Below are 19,923 nucleotides of genomic sequence, written 5' to 3' on the forward strand. Positions count from 1 at the left end.
CTGTTCCTCAAACCCTAATAGTTTGTCTCCATTCCCACTCTTCCTCACCCAGCAGGCTCTCGCAGCCGAAGCCGAACTAACATGGCCCAGGAGGGTGAGATTGAAGCCAGCTCTCTGGAGTCTCTGCAGGAGGTCACACCTGAAGAAGTGCTAGTCATCTCGCTGGGAACCTCACTGCAGACCGTACCTGGGATGATGTCTGAAAATGAGGTCAGAATCTTTAGTCAATTTGTCATGCAGTTAAGGTACAATTGTAGTAGTTACAGTGGGGAAATACTCATTTGATCCTCTGCTGAGTTTGTAAGTTTACCCACTAACAAAGAAATTTTTATGGTTTATTTTAATGGTGTCTGGTGTCATAACCAGTCTGTGGGAGCCAGAGTTCTTGCTGGTTGGTAGGGGATCAAATACTTATTTCACTAACTGAAATGCAAATCAATTTCTAACCTTTATATAATGTTTTTTTTTCTGGATTTTTTTGGTTGCTATTTTGTCTCTTAAAATATTAAAAGTTAAAACATACATAGCATTAAAATGACAGACCCTTCAAACTTACAAAATCAGCAGGGGATCAAATTCATGTTTTTCCTACTGTAACTAACTTGTGTTTAGGTTCTGACTCTGCATCTTGGAGATGGTGGACAAGGAGACGCCCCTGTTGATGACACCAAACTGCACGGCAAACCTGACAAAACGCTGCGCTTCTCACTTTGCAGTGACAACCTGGAGGGCATTTCTGAGGGTGTGTTTCACCAGACAACCAGCAGATGACTCCGTTGTACATAAACTGTTTCATATCCACCTGACCTGTATTTTCCATTTGCCATTACCTTTTTAATGAATTGAGATGTAAAAGATTGGTAGTTTATTTCTCTTATTCTCAATTTTTTTTTATCAAAATGTTTTATATATTTTATTATTATTATTATTATATTGTATATATATATATATATATATATATATATATATATATATATATATATATATATATATATATATATATATATATATATATATATATATATATATATATATAATTTTTTTTTTTTTTTTTTTTTTTTTTTTTTTTTTTACACAACCCACCCAGACATGGATAGAAACTGTTTTGTTTTGTTGACTGTTCTTCCAGTAAGTTGTTCTGTTGGCTAAACACATCAACAACGTAACTAAGAACAGTAGTAGTACATTAGTTAATATTAATAAATGCGGTCTGTCTGCAGGGCCGTCTAACCGCTCCAATTCAGTTTCTTCTTTGGACTTGGAGGTAGAGTCTGTGTCAGAAGGAGGACCAGGACCGTCTGGTAGCAATGGTGCAGAGGCCTTGCAGCTACTGGAACATGAACAAGGTGACTCCAGCAACAAATGAAATATGATTTCTTGTAGAAATGTTCTGTTAAAGTGGTGTAGCTTACTTTGATTTGTTCTTTACGTAGCCACTACACAGGATAATTTGGACGATAAGCTTCGTAAGTTCGAGATTCGGGACATGATGGGACTAACAGAAGACAGAGACATTTCAGAGACGGTCAGTGAGACTTGGAGCACTGACGTCCTGGGCAGTGACTTTGATCCCAACATGGATGAGGACCGACTTCAGGAGATAGCAGGTAACAGTGATGTACTTTACAGTGCGATAGTTTCCTATAGTTCTTATAAAGTTCATATAGCCATAAACTGAAGTTTTTCTCTCTTTGCAATTGAAATGTAAGTTTTAGTTTGAGTTGATTTTGATCTTGGATTCCAAACATTTTGTTTTGGATTTAAGAGCAAATTACACATTTGATAAGTTTAACAAATTACACCCTGAAAAAATGTTCCTTTTGGCATAGTGGCTAGCTAATCCATTACTGCCATCCTGTGGTTTGCTGAAAAGTTGCACTTCTCTGGATTCTGTTAATGGTATTCTATTCTATAATTATATTTTTATATACACATTATTTGTCATTTTAGCCATTTTGTTTAAATTGTTACATTTACATAATATTAACGAGTTATTACCTGTTAATTACCTATATATATATATATATATATATATATATATATATATATATATATATATATATATATATATATATATATATATATATATATATATATATATATATACATACATACATACATGTATGTACATACCATTTACAAATACTGAATAGTGATAAACTTTAAACTGTATATGATTGCTATTATTGTGGTAAAATGGAACCATTTTCTATAAATTGTTTTAAACTTTCAAATTAGATTACTATTGTATAATTGCAATAATGCTCATTTAGACAAAATCTGAAACCAGTTTCCAAAATTCAGTCTTGACTAAATCAATTGTCTTCAAGTCATGCTTTCTTGAATAGAGACAAAACTATAGGGTTAGGCTTATTGACTAAAAAGAATCCAGTGTGTGTAAAATTTCTCTACAGGAACAGAGTAGTGTGCAGAACAACGTAAAACTGCTTCTCATTTCATCCCTTCACATTCCATCCTTCTCCATGTATTTCAATCAGTCTGGCTCCCTCCACCCCTTCTTTTCACCCTGTCTTCCATGTTCTCTCTCTCTCTCTCTCTCTCTCTCTCTCTCTCGCCTGCCTCTCTCTGACATTCTCACAGTCCCTTCAGTCTTATTGACCTTGGTTCCTTCTCATTTGCATCCTTCATTTTTCATTCCTCGGAATATGGCGTTGGGGGACTTTTCCATCATTAAGTGAATTTACAGCGATTTCCTTATGTGTTTTCTCCGAGGGATTGGGTTATGAGATACACATTAAATATCCATTAATACCTCATTATCCCACTGATAAGATTACCATGATAATGAGGCAGAAATTCTAATTGTTTCACTACTGCGAGTGCCACTCATTTAATCATGCACCTTAAAGACGAGCGGCCCAGAGCCCCTGCCTCACTCACTGTAAACAGGGCCAGCGGGGAAAGGTCTCCTGCAGGCCCACCAAACCTGCCCTTGTACACGTCATATGTGTGTGTATGTGGGAAGACGTGACCTGTGGAGAGCTTCATACAGAGTGCTCATGATCTCTGTTTCCGCCCGGCCATGCTAGCTGTTTATTCTCCCCCTCCCTTTCCTGCTCTCCATCTCCATTCTTCTGCCTTGTTAGGCGTTAGTTCCTGTTGAGAGTGTTGCAGAGAGAGGAGGTGTTGTGTGGGGTGCTGGTTGAGAGAATAATGAGGTTATGAGTGATGCTCGGCTTGATCCATATCTCAAAATCATAACCCTGTTGATACTGTGTACGTGTTTCTTGGTCTTTGTGTGAGGAGGGAGGCTGCAAGTAACTTTTGGCCATTCCTGTTGCAGTCTGCCTACCTACTGCTTTAGATCACTGACGCCTCATACGCATGTCTTTCTAATGTGTGTTCTCCTCAGGGGCTGCTGCAGAGAACGCATTGGGCAGCATGCTGTGTCTGCCAGTGCTTCTGGACCCGTACGGTTCAACCATCTCGGAGACAACGAGTGAGGCGTGGAGTGTGGAGGTTCTGCCAAGTGACTCAGGTGAGAGTTGAACCCGTTCAAGAATGGTTCAGTGTGTGTATAGCACCCTTACTAATTTAAAAAGCACCTTCAATGATTTGATACTGGAACAGTACCTGATACTTCTGGAGTTCCTCCGTGGGACTTAAGACCGGTGTGTGGCGCAGTTGTCACTTACATGCTCCACTGCCCCACCATACTTCACGCCATACATAGGATATATATTATATCTCGTAATTTTTTTATTTTTATTTTTAGCAATTTTTGTAACAGATTTTGCAAACTAACTTTGTAACAACTCTGTAACTCTGTTACAAACTTTGTGAATAAATCAAATGGGACAAAAATAGATACAAATAAAAATAGATAAAAATCCACCCAGCACTTGTTTTTAAATCCCCATGAATCATAATCACTTTCTCAGAGCAAGCCGTTCACAGATTATTGGCAAAGTGACATCACTTTGTACTGGCCCCTCCCACGACTGTTGATGGACACTGCCGTTTTAGCATAGACCCGTCCTGAGTGAGCTGTAGATGGTAATGTTTTCTCTTGTTTCATTTCTCTCGCTTCATGTAGGGGTGTGACGGTTAGTATATAACCGTGAGACCGGCGGTTATAGTTGAACACCGTCATTAGAACTTTATAACCGCCAAAACGTGTCACTAAAATATTTTTTACAAACATTTTTTATCAAAAATTATTTTCATTTTTTAGATAGGATCATCAGATGTGCAATATATCGGGAGACATGGTTTTTACCACTTAATGAAGTTTTGTAAATCGTCAGACATGATATTTACCACTTCATTAAATTTTGCTTTGTAGAAAACCTTTCTTAAAAACGAATTTCGTTTTGAACAAATTTTATCTTAATTTTAATAGATGTTTCATCAACCAATTGCATGTATTTTAATAAATAAAAAGCAAATATAGCAGACAATGATAACCGTGACATGGAAGCACCAGCGCGCCGCGTTCACTTGCACTGCACTGTGAACTAGAGCACATCTCATCGTAAATGAAACTCAGCGTAGGCCTATGCCTCATACTCTAGCATTAAATATTTTTGCTGCATCCTTTCCAGAACAGACAATGGCTTTTTTTTTTTTTTTTTTGCGGCTCGCATCAGCAAAGCATAGACGGCAAAACAATCAGCGGATGGCGGGCGGGTGCGGCTTTGAAATTTGCTCAAAAAACTTTGGCGCGGATGATGAGTTTTGTGACAGATATCCTTAATAAACGGAGGTCTGAAATCTCTGCCCCTTTACCGATCAGAGCGCGCGCTGAAACGGAGTTAACCCGCTATCTCCAAGATCAACCAATTGACTCTACGGCAGATCCACTAGCATGGTGGCGAGACAATATGAAACCAAATGAAACACGCTATCCGCCAACCCCCCCCCCCCCCCCCCCCCCCCCGACGTTTAACCGTCACATTTGACTCACGTCATAACCGTCATCACCAATTCTGAAACCGGCACACCCCTAGCTTCATGTCAAAAAAATTTTGATAAATAAGTCGGACCTGACTATAAGTCGCAGGACCAGCCAAACTTTGAAAAAAGTGCGACTTATAGTCCGAAAAATACGGTAACCGCAACAGTTTGATAAACTGTTTGATACCGGCATATCCCTACTGCTTACACAAATGTAGCAAATACAGTCTTTATAAGCTTTCCATTGAAAAACAGCGATCTATTGAGGCTTAGATATTTATAATGATATATAGTTTAAGATAAAATTTGTCCCGTTTCATTTAATCTGTTCGTAAACACTGACACGTGTGAGTTTAGGGGCATTCAGGACGCCTGCGTTCTGGTGCTGGCTAACAGGTTAAATGAGATTGGTGTCCATTACTGAAATTTGGTGGTTGTGACAACTCTAATGATATTCCTATTAGCAGGGCTGATTATGTTTTGAATCATGCAATTGTGAATCAGAAAGAATGTAAAACCAGACTGTGCAAGTAGCAGGCATACGGCAGTCTGTGTGTGGTCTTGTCTCCCTGCCCGTTTTGCATCCCAAACACTAGAAAGAGAGAATAAGTGATTGTTTTTTCCTTTGCTGGGGTTTGTTTCAGTTCTAGGCAGTGGAAAAGTGGACTTTAAAGACAATTGAGACCTTGCATTAGTACAATTGAGCATGTAAATGAGAGTCCTCTATGGCAATGTCCTGGGTGTGTTTATGTGTGTGTGGATACACTGTTTTCTACAGTTAATGAATCTGTGTTGCAGAAGCTGCAGACCTGAAGCAGGAAGAGCGACTGCAGGAGCTGGAGAGCTGCTCAGGTGTGGGTAGCACTTCAGATGACACCGAGGTCAGAGAGGTCAGCTCCCGACCCAGCACCCCGGGACTCAGTGTTGTTTCAGGTACACATACACAAAAGCCTAATCGTCTAAATGCATTCAAATGAGCAACCGCTGTCAATCTGGAATTGCACAATTGAGCAAACATGACCTTGCAGAATTCGACAATCCAAAGGTTTTAACATTAACATTCAAATGTGACATGCATATTCTCTGCCTCGCTGAGTTCTTTACTCAGCGACTCTTCTTCCCTGACATGCTGATGAAGACGAATAGCCATGTAAGACAACGGCAAACTCCCAAAAGACTACTTGTGGGGAGTCTTACCTGAGGACTTTTGCAGATGCATCGCCTTTTCATTCCTTCACCATTCAATCTTGGCGTTTCCATCTCTCGTTCACCTACTCTGACCTCCCTGGGGATCCTCCTGCCCTCTTTGTGTGATCAAGGGAGCATTGGCATGGTTTCCTCGCTTCCATGAAGAGCTTGAAATGAGGTGTAACCACTCCATCACTTACACGCTAGACTTTTGCTTATTCTCTGAACTATTCTGGATCTCTGAGAGACATATGCACAGTCAACCGTACGCTTGTTTTGCTAAGGCAGCAAAACAAAGTGTTTTATTTTATTTATTTTTTTTGTTTCTTTCATTTCTTCCTTTGTATCAGAGGTAGTACGTCATGCCAAAGTTTCCTCTTTGACAAACCAAACTACTTCACAGCTCTATACACAATATATTTATTTCTGTGCTTTATAATTGGAGGCTTTGCTGATTTGTTACATATTGTTTGTGCAGGCATCAGTGCCACATCAGAGGACATCCCCAATAAGATCGAAGACCTACGCTCAGAGTGCAGCTCAGATTTTGGAGGCAAAGACTCCGTGACCAGCCCAGATGGAGAGGACTCTGCTCACGGTACTAACACATAATCAAGTGACTGAATGGGCACACACACACACACACACACACACACACACACTGCTTCATTCTCAGAGATGCACTAACAAAGTTTTACTCCTTAAGATGTAAGCATATAAGTAGAGTAGAGCCTCACTGTGGCTGTCCAGACATCAAATTGGTTAGCATGGTTCCCTTGCTGGGAAATGATTCCACTTCAGTGAAATTTGATACAGACTACATTTACAATGTGTCAGTATATATCAGTACCATTATTATATATATATATATAGACTTTGAATATATTTACACCTACCTTTAAAAAGTTTGGGGTCTGTAGGTTTTTGAAAGATGTTAATACTTTTATTCAGGAAGGATGCATTAAATCGATCAAAAGTATATAAAAACTTAGGGAACATTTTATATTGATATATATATATATATATTTCTAATATTACTGTACTATATTTTGAACAAATAAATGCATCCTTTATGAGCATTAGAGACTTCTTTCAAAAACAAAAAATGGCTAATGTTATTGACCAAAGGCCATAACATTTTATATAATAACTGGCTCTTCTGTATTTTTTACATTGGGTGTCTAATAATGTTGTACACAAGTTTATGGGAAAGGGGTAGCAGACAGCATAATGCTGACATATGTTGTTTAAAGATGAAAAGAGCCAGCAAAACATATCAACATAATAACTTGGTGCATCTTGGTTCAAGTTTAAATAAAAATTTGTTGTGAGTTTTGTTAGACTCTGTAAACTATAAAGGATTACATCAAACGTTTTATCTTCAGACATAATGTTTTTTTTTTTCCTTCATTGTTAATTTTTATCCTCTACAGTTGTTGAATATGTTTCTTAGGATTTCTGGTGTGGGACGAACATGTCCTTTGTCACTCATTTACTTTATCCCTTTATGCACCCCTCCATTCTTCCACCTCTCTAGGAGCTCACAGTCTATCCTGCGCACCCTCTCAAACAGATTCACTGCTGGCCATGTTCGATCCCCTCTCTTCTGGAGAAGGTAATGTCACTTCCCAGCATGCACTGCTGTAGAATGCAGTACTTACACATGTAAGAGCTAGAAAGAAGTGCCATTAATATGCCTAATGACAAAAGCCCACTAAACAGTGTGTGCGCTGTGAAATAAAGCAATCGCTTGCCAGATTTATTTTCTGTTATGACCCATTCTTGTTGAATATAGGGTTTTATTATGTTGGTGTTTAAAGGCTAAATTGGATTTGTGGTTGTTTAAGCCTACAAATCTACAATAGAAAATTGCATAAATGTGTGTTGGAGAGATATTGTGAGAGAAATACGTGTTTGTGGGGCAAGGTGAGGGGATGACAGGTTGCTAGACCTCACTGCAGGCGTTTTGGCTCAGTGGCCTGTCCCAACTGAGCTGGTGGCACAGGGCTGGCATTAGAACGCACACAGCAGAGATGCTGTACCCTTGGAATAGGTGGCCTACTTTCACCTGAGGTCTGTCTGACTCTGACAGCGCTCTCAAGCTCTCTCGCGCACACACACACACACACTCCTGTTGACAGTGCGCATGCAACCTTTTTTATGAATGCCAGTTAAACAGAAGTCATGTCACGACCCTGGCTCTAGTTTTGTTTGTCAAAAACTGGAGGTTATGCTGCAAATATCAATTTGCAAAAACAGTTTTCTCACAGGTACAGAGTTTAGCCAGTGACATGATTTAAATCCAAAAGCAAAGACCCTCTAAATTTGGGTCAAATGTCTTTGCAGGTTCATCCACTGGCACCATCGTGCGACCCAAGGTGCACTATCCCCGGCCCCCTCACCCTCCCCCTGACCCGCCCATTCCAGAGGCCAGCATAACAGGCTACCAGGAGCCTCGTCCACCCCTCTTCGCCCCCCACCTGGTGCAGAGTGACCTGGAGCATCCCAAACAGAGGCACTCTTTCCCTGAAAGGCTGGTCAGGAGCCGCAGCACAGATGTGGTGTCTGCTGGCCGCAGACCCACCAGTGACCCCGGACTGAACCGCAGGACCATGATGGAGGAGAGAGACCCGGCTGGAGCTTATTCCACAGGACCCACTTCCTCTCCCAGCAAGGATTCACTCAAAGGAGATGTGAGAAAGATGGATTATCAGTTTAGTCTAATCTGTATTATTCATGTATACTTGCTCTACTGCATCAATATTACAATTTTAAATAACTGGTTTCTATTTTATTAAATTTTAAAATTATATTACTATGATGGCAAAGCTGAATTTTCAGCATCATTACTCCAGTCTGCAGTGCCACAATGTCCTTCAGAAAGCATTCTAATATGCTTATTTTCTACTCAAGAATTATTTTGTATTATTATCAATATTGAAAACATTTGTGCTACTTAATATTTTTGTGAAAACCATGATTGTATTTTTTAAATGAATTTGAAGATTAAAAGAACAGCATATTTTTAAATTAGACATATTTTGTAACCGTATACATTCTTTACTGTTACTTTTGATCAATTTACACTTTTTCTTTCTTTCTTACATAAATTTAAATTAAAATTTTACTTAATTTTTCTTCATTCAGGGTTTGAGTTACTTGAGGTCAGGTAATTGACAATGTAAAATTTTGAGTGAACAACTACTTTAAATAATCATGTTTTTGTATGTGTGCAGTCTGAGGACAGAAAGGATAGTGATGATGAGAAGTCTGACAGGAACAGACCCTGGTGGAAGAAGCGCTTTGTTCCTGCCATTCCTAAAGGTGAGAAGTTTAAGAAGACAAATATTATTCATTTTAAAAATCAAAGGTTTTCTATTGACTATTCTTTTCTTTGAAATGTTTGATCACTTTACAGTAAAGATGTTTTGTATGGAATTACCATGTACGTTTACATGTTTGGTGTATAAAGTGTACATTTTTCACTTTGATGAATGTTAAATCGAGCAGCATTTATTAATTCTATTGTAACATTATAAATGTTTTTAATGTCACTTATGATCAATTTAATGCATCCTTGCAGACTAAAAGTATTAATTTGGACAGCCAAACTAGCAATTAGCATTTAGCATGGCTTGGGCGGAAAGTTTGTGTGTGAAGCCCAACCCTGTCTGTTGCTGTCTGTGTTCCTCACACAGTGTTCTATTGGACTGCAGAGGGTGAACTCCCAGGTAACCCACTCTTCAAGCTCTCTCCCACTCAGTTCAGTGCTGTACACTAGCAGCCCGAATATTTGCTAGTCCCTGTAGACTTCTCTTCGCCACTGTGTGACGGCTAGAGCTGTGATGAAGCACAGTCAAGCGTCATCTTTTCATTCATGCAGCCATCTTGGATTTTCATTATTTATTTTGTAGTGGTTGAACTCTATAAAAGGATCCACTTGAAAAAGATGTATAATTTGCTGTAGGGATACAAAAACTACAGAATGTTGGTGTCAAGTCAAAACTAAAATAAATAATATAACTATTGAAGTTGACTATTGAAATTTTGGTTTCAGAACCTCAATTTTCATAGACTTGTCATATAAAGACAATCTCATCCTTTTTTTTTTTGCCCATACATATGGCATTCTGCAGCACAGAGTCCCACATCTGTGTGTTTGCACTTAGTAGTGACATGCTTCTTGTTTTAGTTCCCCATTTCTGAATATTTTGTAGTGGCTGTGTGGAGCAAATAAATTCAAAGATTGTTCGTCCATTTGGTGCAGTGGACTGGAGAGGGTCCGTGTCTTGAGGTTTGCCCTCTTGTAGGAACACGGCTGCAGCTTTGTGCAATTTTTGTGAGAATAACTGCATCTTTAATTTTTTTGCAGTGCCGATCTCTGGGCTCCGAAAGCGGGACAAGCCGGAAAAAGACGAGCAAGGAGTGGAGAGGGTACCACAAGGTCTGATTCCATTTAACACTTATCATACACTCACTGCAGCCATCGTCCAAGCTGATCATGTGTGTGTGCATCTCAGGTATACCAGATGAGCCTTCAGCGCTCAGGCAGACCTCTAAGACCCAGTCAGCGGAGGCAATAATGGACAAGTACAAGTACATCATGGAGAGACGACCCACTCACAGTGATGGGGCACTTGCTGGAACTTATGTTGGACAAGGTTTGTAATATTCATACTATGACATAGAAACACACGAAATTGGTACACACTCTCTTTCTTCAGTATTGTGGAGAAAATAATTAAAAGTATTGATGCTTCTTACAATTTATATTAGACTGATACAGACACTGTAGCTTATCCTCTCAGATAGTGTCCCCTCATTGTCCAATTAATTTTTTTATCATTATCTTTATTTATTTATTAAATACTTGTGTATAATAGCTTTTGTTAGCATCTTGTGCTTAGAATAGCAATGGGGTGAGGAAATAGTTTCCTATAGCTACATAAAGAGTAGCTTGATTACATTTTTTTTTTTTGTTTTCCCAATACTGCTTATGTTGCTTCTACTTTTATCCGTTAGACAAAATTGATTAATGAAACTGATAGTCATCTGCTGTTTTGTAACTGTTTTTACAGAGCCTTGTAGAGAGGTAGACAGTGAGCACGATTCCCCTAAAGATGAAGCTCTGCAGAACATCTCTGCAGATGACCTTCCAGACTCTGCCAGTCAGACAGCACCCCCTCAAGACAAGACATTCTCCTTCAGGTCTCTTAGACAAACAAACTCTAACTCAAACTTTTTTTCTCTTGAAAGTAAAATCAGTACATTCTGAAAGTCTAAATCTCAGGAAGCAAATGGCAAAGAACATTTAACAGAATCAGAATGATGAGTGAATTTTGACCTTATGTGTGCATAATCTGTCTGTTGTATCTCTGCAGTGATATTAAGAAAAAGCTACGCCTGGCGCTGTGCTCTGCAGATTCTGTTGTATTTCCCATCATTCCACCAGCAACAACACGTAATGGTCTCCCAGACCATGCAGATCCCGATGGTTACTTATTATCCATGTTATTTCCTATTATCTGTTCTTGACTTATGCTTTACTTATTACAAAGTTGTTTCTTTTAGTTTATAATAATAATAATAATAATGAAGACAATAATAAATGAATACTATTTTAATATTGTAATGATTATTATTAACACTAATATTATTTATTCCTATTATTATTTTATAAATTATTATTGTTGTTCTTATTATTATTCCTATTATTATACTAGTCCTGTTTAAAGGGAACCTTTCATCTGAACTAAAGTTTTCATAGATATGTACTCATGGGGTGAAAGTAGTTGTTCCATAGGTTTTGAGGTTCAAAACGCTGTGCATTTATGGTCTGGCCCCTGTCTCCTCTCTCTCCTCAGACAACGAGATCGTGTGCTTTCTGAAGGTGCAGCTGGCGGAGGCCATTAACCTGCAGGATAAGAACCAGATGGCTCAGATCCAGGAGACTACGCGCTGCGTCAGCCACCTCGACCCCCGCACCTGCAGAAAACTGCTCACTGCCATGGCAGAGGACTACAGGTACACACATTAGTCTCTTATTCCTCTCTCTCTCTTCATATCTGACAAACTTAGTCACATTGGTTCTCTCTTTTATTCACTTCTCTCACACACAACAATGAATCACCATTTATTAAAAGATTGTGCTGACATATTTTTGGGTATGACTCCATCGTGAGCGCTGTGATGGTTTTGTGCACTAGGAAACGGGCTCCATACATTGCCTATCTGACGCGGTGCAGGCAAGGCCTGCAGACATCTCAGGCTCATCTGGAGAGACTCCTGCAGAGAGTGTTAAGAGATAAAGAAGTGGCCAACCGCTACTTTACCACCGTCTGTGTCCGACTGCTCCTGGAACACATGGAGTCAAAGATGCTTGACTTCATCAAAGGTCTGTATGATGAATAAAAAAGTTCAAATTAACAGGTTTTACCTGAAATAGAAATCTTTTTAACTTTATACATGGATTTACTGTCACGTTTGATCAATTTAGCAATCGTTGCTAAATAACTCTACATTTAGTCTTGTTTTTATTCGTCAACAATATTGCATTTTAATTATAGTACTCATCACATGACCAGCATTTACGTTGCTTGTCTTGTTTTCATCACATAATAAAGGTTTGTTGATGATGATATTTAGTCATAATTTTTGTTGATGAAAGAAACACTAGCTGTAGCTGTTCAAAAATATTACGTATTTTGTTAGTGCAAAATAACATTACCATGCGTATATTTAATTAAACTAAATTTGAGTGCTTGTATGAAATGATGCCATGAAATCCCTGCATTTAAAGAGTTAGTTAATCAAAATTTAAAATTATGTCATTAATGACTCACCCTCATGTCGTTCCAAACCCATGAGACCGTTTATCTTCAGAACACCGTTCAAGATATTTTAGATTTAGTCCGAGAGCTCTCAGTCCCTCCATTGAAGCTGTGTTTGGTATACTGTCCATGTCCAGAAAGGTAATAAAAGCATCATCAAAGTAGTCCATGTGACATCACAGGGTCAGTTAGAAGTTTTTGAAGCATCGAAGATACATTTTGGTCCAAAAATAGCAAAAACTATGACTTTATTCAGCTTTGTCTTCTCTTCCGTGTCTGTTGTGAGCGAGTTCAAAACACTGCAGTGTAATGATATCCGGTTCACGAATTAATCATTTGATGTAACCAGATCTTCTTGAACAAGTTCACCAAATTGAACTGAATTGTTTGAAATGGCTCGCGTCTCCAATAAGCATTAATCCACATATTACTTAAGCTTTTTTACCGTGGCTGACACTCTCTCTGAGTAAAACAAACCAATATCCCGGAGTAATTAATTTACTCAAACAGTTCACTGACTGAACTGCTGTGAAGGGAGAACTGAAGATGAACACCGAGCCGAGCCAGATAACGAAAAAAAGACTGACTCGTTTAAATCTAAAATATCTTAAACTGTGTTCCGAAGATGAGCGGAGGTCTTACGGGTTTGGAACGACATGAGGGTGAGTCATTAATGACATAATTTAGATTTTTGGGTGAACTAACCCTTTAAGTCTCTCTCTGTGGTTCTGCAGCATTTCAGGGCTGCACAGCATCTGATGATAAGACAGCAGCCGTGGAGGATTTCCTGCGTTACCTGTATGGAGCCATGGCCCATGATGCCATCTGGCAGTACGCCAGTGAAGAGCAGCTCCAGGATGCCCAGATGGCCATCGAACGCAGCGTCATGAACCGCATCTTCAAACTGGCATTCTACCCCAATCAGGATGGGGATATCCACAGAGATCAGTAAGGAAACTCATAAAACCTTCTTCCTTACTCCTGTTCATTTTCACATTGGGTCTAAACCAGATGTGATGCATTAATCAACCTCCTCTATACTAGACTGTCTGACATTTTGTCAGTCAAATGGTTTCTGTCTTTGTTGCATTACACTGGTTAAATATGGACTTAAAACTATATCAAAATATTTTCTTGTATTTATTGCAATTAACTAGGGGTGCGCCGATCACGATCGTTATTGTTATGCGCATCTCGTCAGTAAAGCCGGTTCTCTAATCAGCGGTAAATTCCATCAGGTGCGCAATTTCACATAGAGCAGCTCTTACTACATGGAGCCATTGTTAACTCAGAAGCCGAGCAAATCCATGTTCATTTTCAGCGTTTATTTGCACATCTTCTCTGTTAACAGCTGCTCTGTGTGAAATCACGCACCTGATGGAATTTACCGCTGATTAGAGGACCGGCTTTACTGATGAGATGCGCATAACGATCGGCCAATCGTGATCGGAGCAGTCCTACAATTAATACATTATCAATGATAATAATTAATATTCATATTCAAAAAAACTTTTGTTTGTTTAGAGACAAGTATTATTTTTTACACCCAGTGCAGAAACTCATGCATCACGTTATTAGACCTTACAGTGTTCCAGGAACAAAGACATCAAGCTATAAAAAATGACATCCAGCTATCGCTATAGCTGATTAAAAAGAAGACAGAATCACTTTAACTGACCAGACATGAAAACAATATATGGATTATCTTTATTTTTCAAGCCATCTTGGGTATTTTTATAAGAATAAAGTATATTCATAATGCAGTGCTAATCAACTTATTCTTTATCACTGTATAGAATACTATAAAATATTACGATTTCTGCCTCATTCTGTGATATGAAACCACGTTTCAAACACTCGACTCAATGTTATGAAGTGAATTTGACGTAGGTCAATAAATCTCTTTTGGACAAAAGGTTTTTAAACAGGCGCAGAAACATGCAAAACTGTGTCGTACACTTGCTACTGTAGTACATTTATTCATTGCACAGTAATAAATAATTTTGTTGTTGCACTGTTCAACCTTGACTAAACCAGTCCCAGATTGTTGAGGCAGCTCCTCGTTTAGCGAGAAACTCCTCATCAGTTTCACATCTGCTTTCTACCATGCCTCTCCACATGGTCACACTCAGAAATATTTCAAGAAATAGGCTTTATCATGAGAAGACTAATTTTTATCATGGGGAGAATTTTTACCAGTTATATTGCAAATAAGATCTCACCCATTCCTATTTCAAATGGCTGTGCTTTTGTTTATTTGCACAAGAAAATAGTATGTTAATGATATGTCTCCTTTATTCAAGGCTATTCCTGGAGCACATTCAGCGTCTGTCCAAAGTGGTGACGGCCAATCACAAAGCCCTGCAGATCCCAGAGGTAACCATTTGCACAATGTCTCAAAATATAGCAAGAAACAGAGATGGAAAAATAGCAGTTATAGATCTTTGTGTGTGTGTGTGTGTGTGTGTGAATCTGTGCAGGTCTATTTGAAGGAGGCACCTTGGCCCTCAGCACAGGCTGAGATCAGGACCATCAACGCCTATAAGACCCCAAGAGATAAAGTACAGTGTATCCTGCGCATGTGCTCCACAATTATGAACCTGCTCAGCCTGGCCAATGAGGACGCTGTACCCGGGGCTGATGACTTTGTCCCAGTGCTCGTCTTTGTCCTGATTAAAGTGAGTTAAGAGACAACCTTAGAGTGTTAATGTTCATAATTGTGTTAAGCGTGTTGTGCATTCTGTACAGTACAATGATCATTTCTGATAGTTGGCTGGCACTAAGGCCCATAAGCTCTGTTGTCTTATAAGTAATCAAATATTCTTTGGTATTTAATAAAAATATCTCTTTATACGTTTATTAAATAAATTCAGTTTGTTCTGTAATCACAACTACAGTACATCCATAACACATAATGAATTTATTAAACTGCTTAAAGATGTAAGCAACTCGCAGTTTCATAAGAGTTTCACAAGAAAAAGAAAATCCTGGAATGTTTTCCTCAAAAACCTTAATGTCTTTGCATTGGAAGTACACACACACACACACACACTAAAGAAAGACAGACATGAACATGACATGTCGAGAGTAAATTATCAGGATATTTTTATTCTGGAAGTGAACTAATCCTTTAAGGCTAGTTTTATATACTTTACTGCTCAAATGTTTTGGGGTTGCTCCAAAGTTTTTTTTTTTGTTTTTTTTTATGTTCTCCAGGCTGCATTTATTTGATCAATACAGCATACAGTAAAAATGTAAAAACAAATTATATCTCTTTACTGTCTCTCTTGAGCAATTTTATAATTCTTGCTGATATTTATTTCTTAAAAAAAAAAAAAAGTTACAAACTTTTGATCGCTAGTTTGCTTCAAGGTGAAAACAGTTAACGCACAGATCCTAATGTTAGAGTTCTTTTGTTTGCTTGATGTAAGTTTTGGTATTTTGTGCAGTGTCCTTTTTTTTTTTCACCCCATACCTATTTGTATTAGTTATGCACACACCCACACCAGATTTTCTACTTGTAAATGTGCTTGAATGTGTAAGCATGCACAATGTGGGTGGTCAGATGTTAACTCATACATTAATTCCCCCCTCTCGCTCGTTCTCTCCCTCCCTCCAGGCAAACCCTCCCTGCCTTCTGTCCACCATTCAGTACATCAATAATTTCTACGCCAGCAGACTGAGCGGGGAGGAGTGCTACTGGTGGATGCAGTTCACTGCTGCCGTGGAATTCATTAAAACCATCGACGATCGCAAGTGAAGCAGAACAGCCACCTGTATGGACAGACTGTAGGAAGGAGAGAGAGAGAGAGAGGACAGCGCGGGTGACTACTCTCCCCTTCATCGAGAACGCACAGTGTGGCATCGCCTCGGTCTGTATAGTTGTACATAGAGGCAAAAACACTTCAAGTTTAAAATCGATCAAATATTAGATAAGATCATGACAGGTTTTACTGCGCTGGGGTATTAAACAAATGTAAACAAATAATGCGGCAGGTGGTAACATTGCCACTCACTACTGATCTCGCTTATAACCCACGTGTTTTTCTGTATTACTTGGGAGGTGTTGGGACTTAAAATCACATTTTATATTAAACACAGATTTAGCAAGTAATTAGCTCTGTTAAAACATACCTATCAAATGAAAAAGGGACCAGGAACTACCTGCATCGATCATGTGTCGGGGCGCTTCTGAGGGGTCCTCCTTGTATAAACCGTGCAATCTCACCCTGTTCAAAGCTAACGGTCACATGCCGAGTCATATCAAAGAACGCATCACTATAGATGCTGCCAGTGTATCAATGTTACAGTTTATCAAATTAAACATGCCATTATTTTAATAGGGCAGCTTGTTCTATGAATGTAAACAGGTGTTGTCATTATTGTACATTCAATCTTTCCTACGTTTCCCAGACAATTTGGAAATAAGGGCCCACATATTTATATAAAATAAAATGTATTTATTACCTAACTCCTGTATTTAATGTTTTATTATATTAACTGACTAGTTCCATGAATTCGTTGTTGGGCAGATGCACACGGTCCGGTCGAGGAAACAAGTTCTAGAAATGTTCAATCTCGCAGAGAGCTGCTAAAACAGGGTGTCTTCACATTAGCGGATAGAGTTGTAAATGAGTGCCTTGCAGATATTCGCAGTAACACTTGATCTTTTAGTTTTGGTGGATTTTCTGCCACATTTCGGGGTTTCTTGCATCTTCCTTGAAGTGAGGAAGCAGGAGTCAAGCCTGGCTAAACGTCACTATGCTATTAATAACAAACCTGAAAGAAAAAGTACAACTTGCCAAGTAGAAACACCCCCCACATTTGGTCGTTCAGTATGTGGATTGTTATTTGTGTTGAAGAGGTGGAGAATTGGCTGCTTGTTCTTACAGTATGGTATGGTGTTGTTGAGTTTGCTGTTGACCTTTTCTTGTCTTTAAAATCCATGTATTGTTTCAAGAGTTTTACTTTTGTAGGATTAAATCACTGTTATTTTTATAACGCAGTTCCCAAGTTAAACTATAAGTTTGTAGGAATATTTTTGTGTAATTTAAGATTGTACCTTTAGGTGTAAAACAGCTTGTCACTGGGATGGACACCATGTTTACCCCTAAAAGGTTCATAGTAGTACCGTAAATATACATATTAGTACTATAAGGTACTAATACACATCTATTGGGGGGTAAGGTACATAAAAGGTACCCTATATAAGTACTGCCCCAGAGACAAGCCATTTTACCTCTAAAGATATAATTTCTTAATTTTTTTTCTGTCAGTGTTTTTTGATCTTAGATAGCAAAGAACATTTTAACACTGTGGCATCATCATCAATGCTAGTGTATTGATGTTGAGGAGAATATATGTATTGATACAGGCTTCCTCGTGTCATAACCCCGTCACAGCTAGCACATATTCTTCATAAGTTTTTGCTGTACAGTAGATATCAAATGAATAACAGCACAGTATATTATTTAAACAGGAATATTTAATATCATGCTCTGTGTTATTCTTAAATGATCTTTATTAGATTTAAATTTCCCACTAACCTTTGCACACGAGTAGAACTAGGGCAAAAAAAAAGTATCCTTACTACTTTACGTGGTTGTCAAGAGTTTCCCGCTTCAGATCTGTCTTTCAGTGTTGCTCCTTAACATCTAATAGCAAACCCTGAGGGTTTGGTGTCGATTTTGATTATGGTGTTTGAAATATAGTAGATGCACTTAGAACAATTAGTTCTACCTCCAACTTTGTACATAAATGGATGAATAACATGTTGCAGTATGCTCTTTTCCACTAGCTTTTGTAGCCTTTAGAGCTCTGCCAGTTACTACCATGTATCTCTCTCTTGCACAAACTGTAATACAAAGAGCGTCAGCTACAAGACTCTTAATTTGCAGATAGTCTGTATAATATAACATTTATATTCTATATAATAGATCATTTATATTTTATATAAATGTTATAACAAAATACATTTGTCTTTACTCGTTCATTTTTAAATGACCTGATCTATTTTTTTTATTTTTATTTGTATTTTTTTTTTTTTTGTCCTTTTCAACATTTTCTGTAATGTGGAATCGGGTGTTATTGATTGAACATCTCAAGATCTCGAATGGTTCAGACTGTCAGACTATTTTGGTCTTATATGTTGATGTTTTTGTGTATAAAGCCTGTCCTAAGGGTTGCGTAACTTCGGGGTTGTGTAACCTGTGGCAAATATTTGAATCTATTAATTTTGATTTACATTTTTTTCCGACGGAAAGACGGGTGTTTTTGGTCTTCTGCATTTTACTGGAAGAAACAAAAGGTGATGGCCTCAATGTGCAAATATTCTAACCTAAAACTAATTCCACAATCTTGGAGATTTTTGATCGGATAATTAATTAAAGCAATGAGAGCATTTAAATAAGATACACTACTATTCATTTGATCATTGTTTTAGCAAAAGTGACTCCACAATGATTTCCTGGTGTAAACAGGGTTTTGGGGTAATGAACAGAACTGAACTGGGTTAATATCAGGATATTGCCTGAGAGCAAGGCGTTGTACTCAATCTGTATTAAAGACCTTTATAATTCTTCCCGTACCTTGTTGGTCCACTGTTTTGAAGCGCATGCTAAGAGAATAATGGGTAATGGGCCTGCATTTGTAAGCTTATTCACATGGGCTCCTGTTGGGAAGGCATTCTGTGTGTTCTAGTATTGGGATTTTAATATAAACCTGTACATAATTCTTAAAAAAAATAAATAAAGACTTTATGTGAATATGAAATGTGTGTTGTCCTTATGTCTATGCTCTAGCTTTCTTTCCTTTCCTTTTTTTTTTTTTTTTTGAGATATAGTTTTTTAATTGCGCTGACCATAACCTCCTGAAGTGGCCAAGGTCAGATGGTGGAAATAATTTATTCGGCATCGATACGCTCAAACTATTCATCTCTGAACGGTTGATCAACAAGGAAGAACCTGCTTAAAAAAAAATATAGCCATTC

The 19,923-nt window shown here is 38.3% G+C and overlaps 1 protein-coding gene across 6 annotated transcripts in view; it reads left to right on the top strand.

Moving 5' to 3' along the window:
• Positions 1 to 19,706, top strand: part of LOC128018486 (GTPase-activating protein and VPS9 domain-containing protein 1) — a 39,949-nt gene extending 20,243 nt beyond the window's left edge. For 2 of the 6 annotated variants that reach the window (XM_052604017.1, XM_052604020.1), the window contains 21 exons: positions 56 to 210; positions 613 to 742; positions 1,221 to 1,346; positions 1,434 to 1,607; positions 3,374 to 3,499; positions 5,716 to 5,850; positions 6,584 to 6,703; positions 7,643 to 7,720; positions 8,452 to 8,798; positions 9,342 to 9,429; positions 9,804 to 9,836; positions 10,478 to 10,549; positions 10,626 to 10,766; positions 11,184 to 11,313; positions 11,487 to 11,599; positions 11,970 to 12,129; positions 12,312 to 12,499; positions 13,670 to 13,883; positions 15,239 to 15,311; positions 15,416 to 15,613; positions 16,555 to 19,706. In XM_052604017.1, the coding sequence (XP_052459977.1) occupies positions 56 to 210; positions 613 to 742; positions 1,221 to 1,346; positions 1,434 to 1,607; positions 3,374 to 3,499; positions 5,716 to 5,850; positions 6,584 to 6,703; positions 7,643 to 7,720; positions 8,452 to 8,798; positions 9,342 to 9,429; positions 9,804 to 9,836; positions 10,478 to 10,549; positions 10,626 to 10,766; positions 11,184 to 11,313; positions 11,487 to 11,599; positions 11,970 to 12,129; positions 12,312 to 12,499; positions 13,670 to 13,883; positions 15,239 to 15,311; positions 15,416 to 15,613; positions 16,555 to 16,695 (2,942 nt within the window). In that variant the 3' untranslated portion in view covers positions 16,696 to 19,706. Of the gene's footprint in view, positions 1 to 52; positions 211 to 612; positions 743 to 1,220; positions 1,347 to 1,433; positions 1,608 to 3,373; positions 3,500 to 5,715; positions 5,851 to 6,583; positions 6,704 to 7,642; positions 7,721 to 8,451; positions 8,799 to 9,341; positions 9,430 to 9,803; positions 9,837 to 10,477; positions 10,550 to 10,625; positions 10,767 to 11,183; positions 11,314 to 11,486; positions 11,600 to 11,969; positions 12,130 to 12,311; positions 12,500 to 13,669; positions 13,884 to 15,238; positions 15,312 to 15,415; positions 15,614 to 16,554 lie in introns of all 6 variants that reach the window. The other 4 variants (XM_052604018.1, XM_052604022.1, XM_052604019.1 and 1 more) reach the window with 3 other exon arrangements.
• Positions 19,707 to 19,923: the final 217 nt, after the last annotated feature.

This window comes from Carassius gibelio, chromosome A8, assembly GCF_023724105.1.
Source record: "Carassius gibelio isolate Cgi1373 ecotype wild population from Czech Republic chromosome A8, carGib1.2-hapl.c, whole genome shotgun sequence".
NCBI classification, from domain to species: domain Eukaryota; kingdom Metazoa; phylum Chordata; class Actinopteri; order Cypriniformes; family Cyprinidae; genus Carassius; species Carassius gibelio.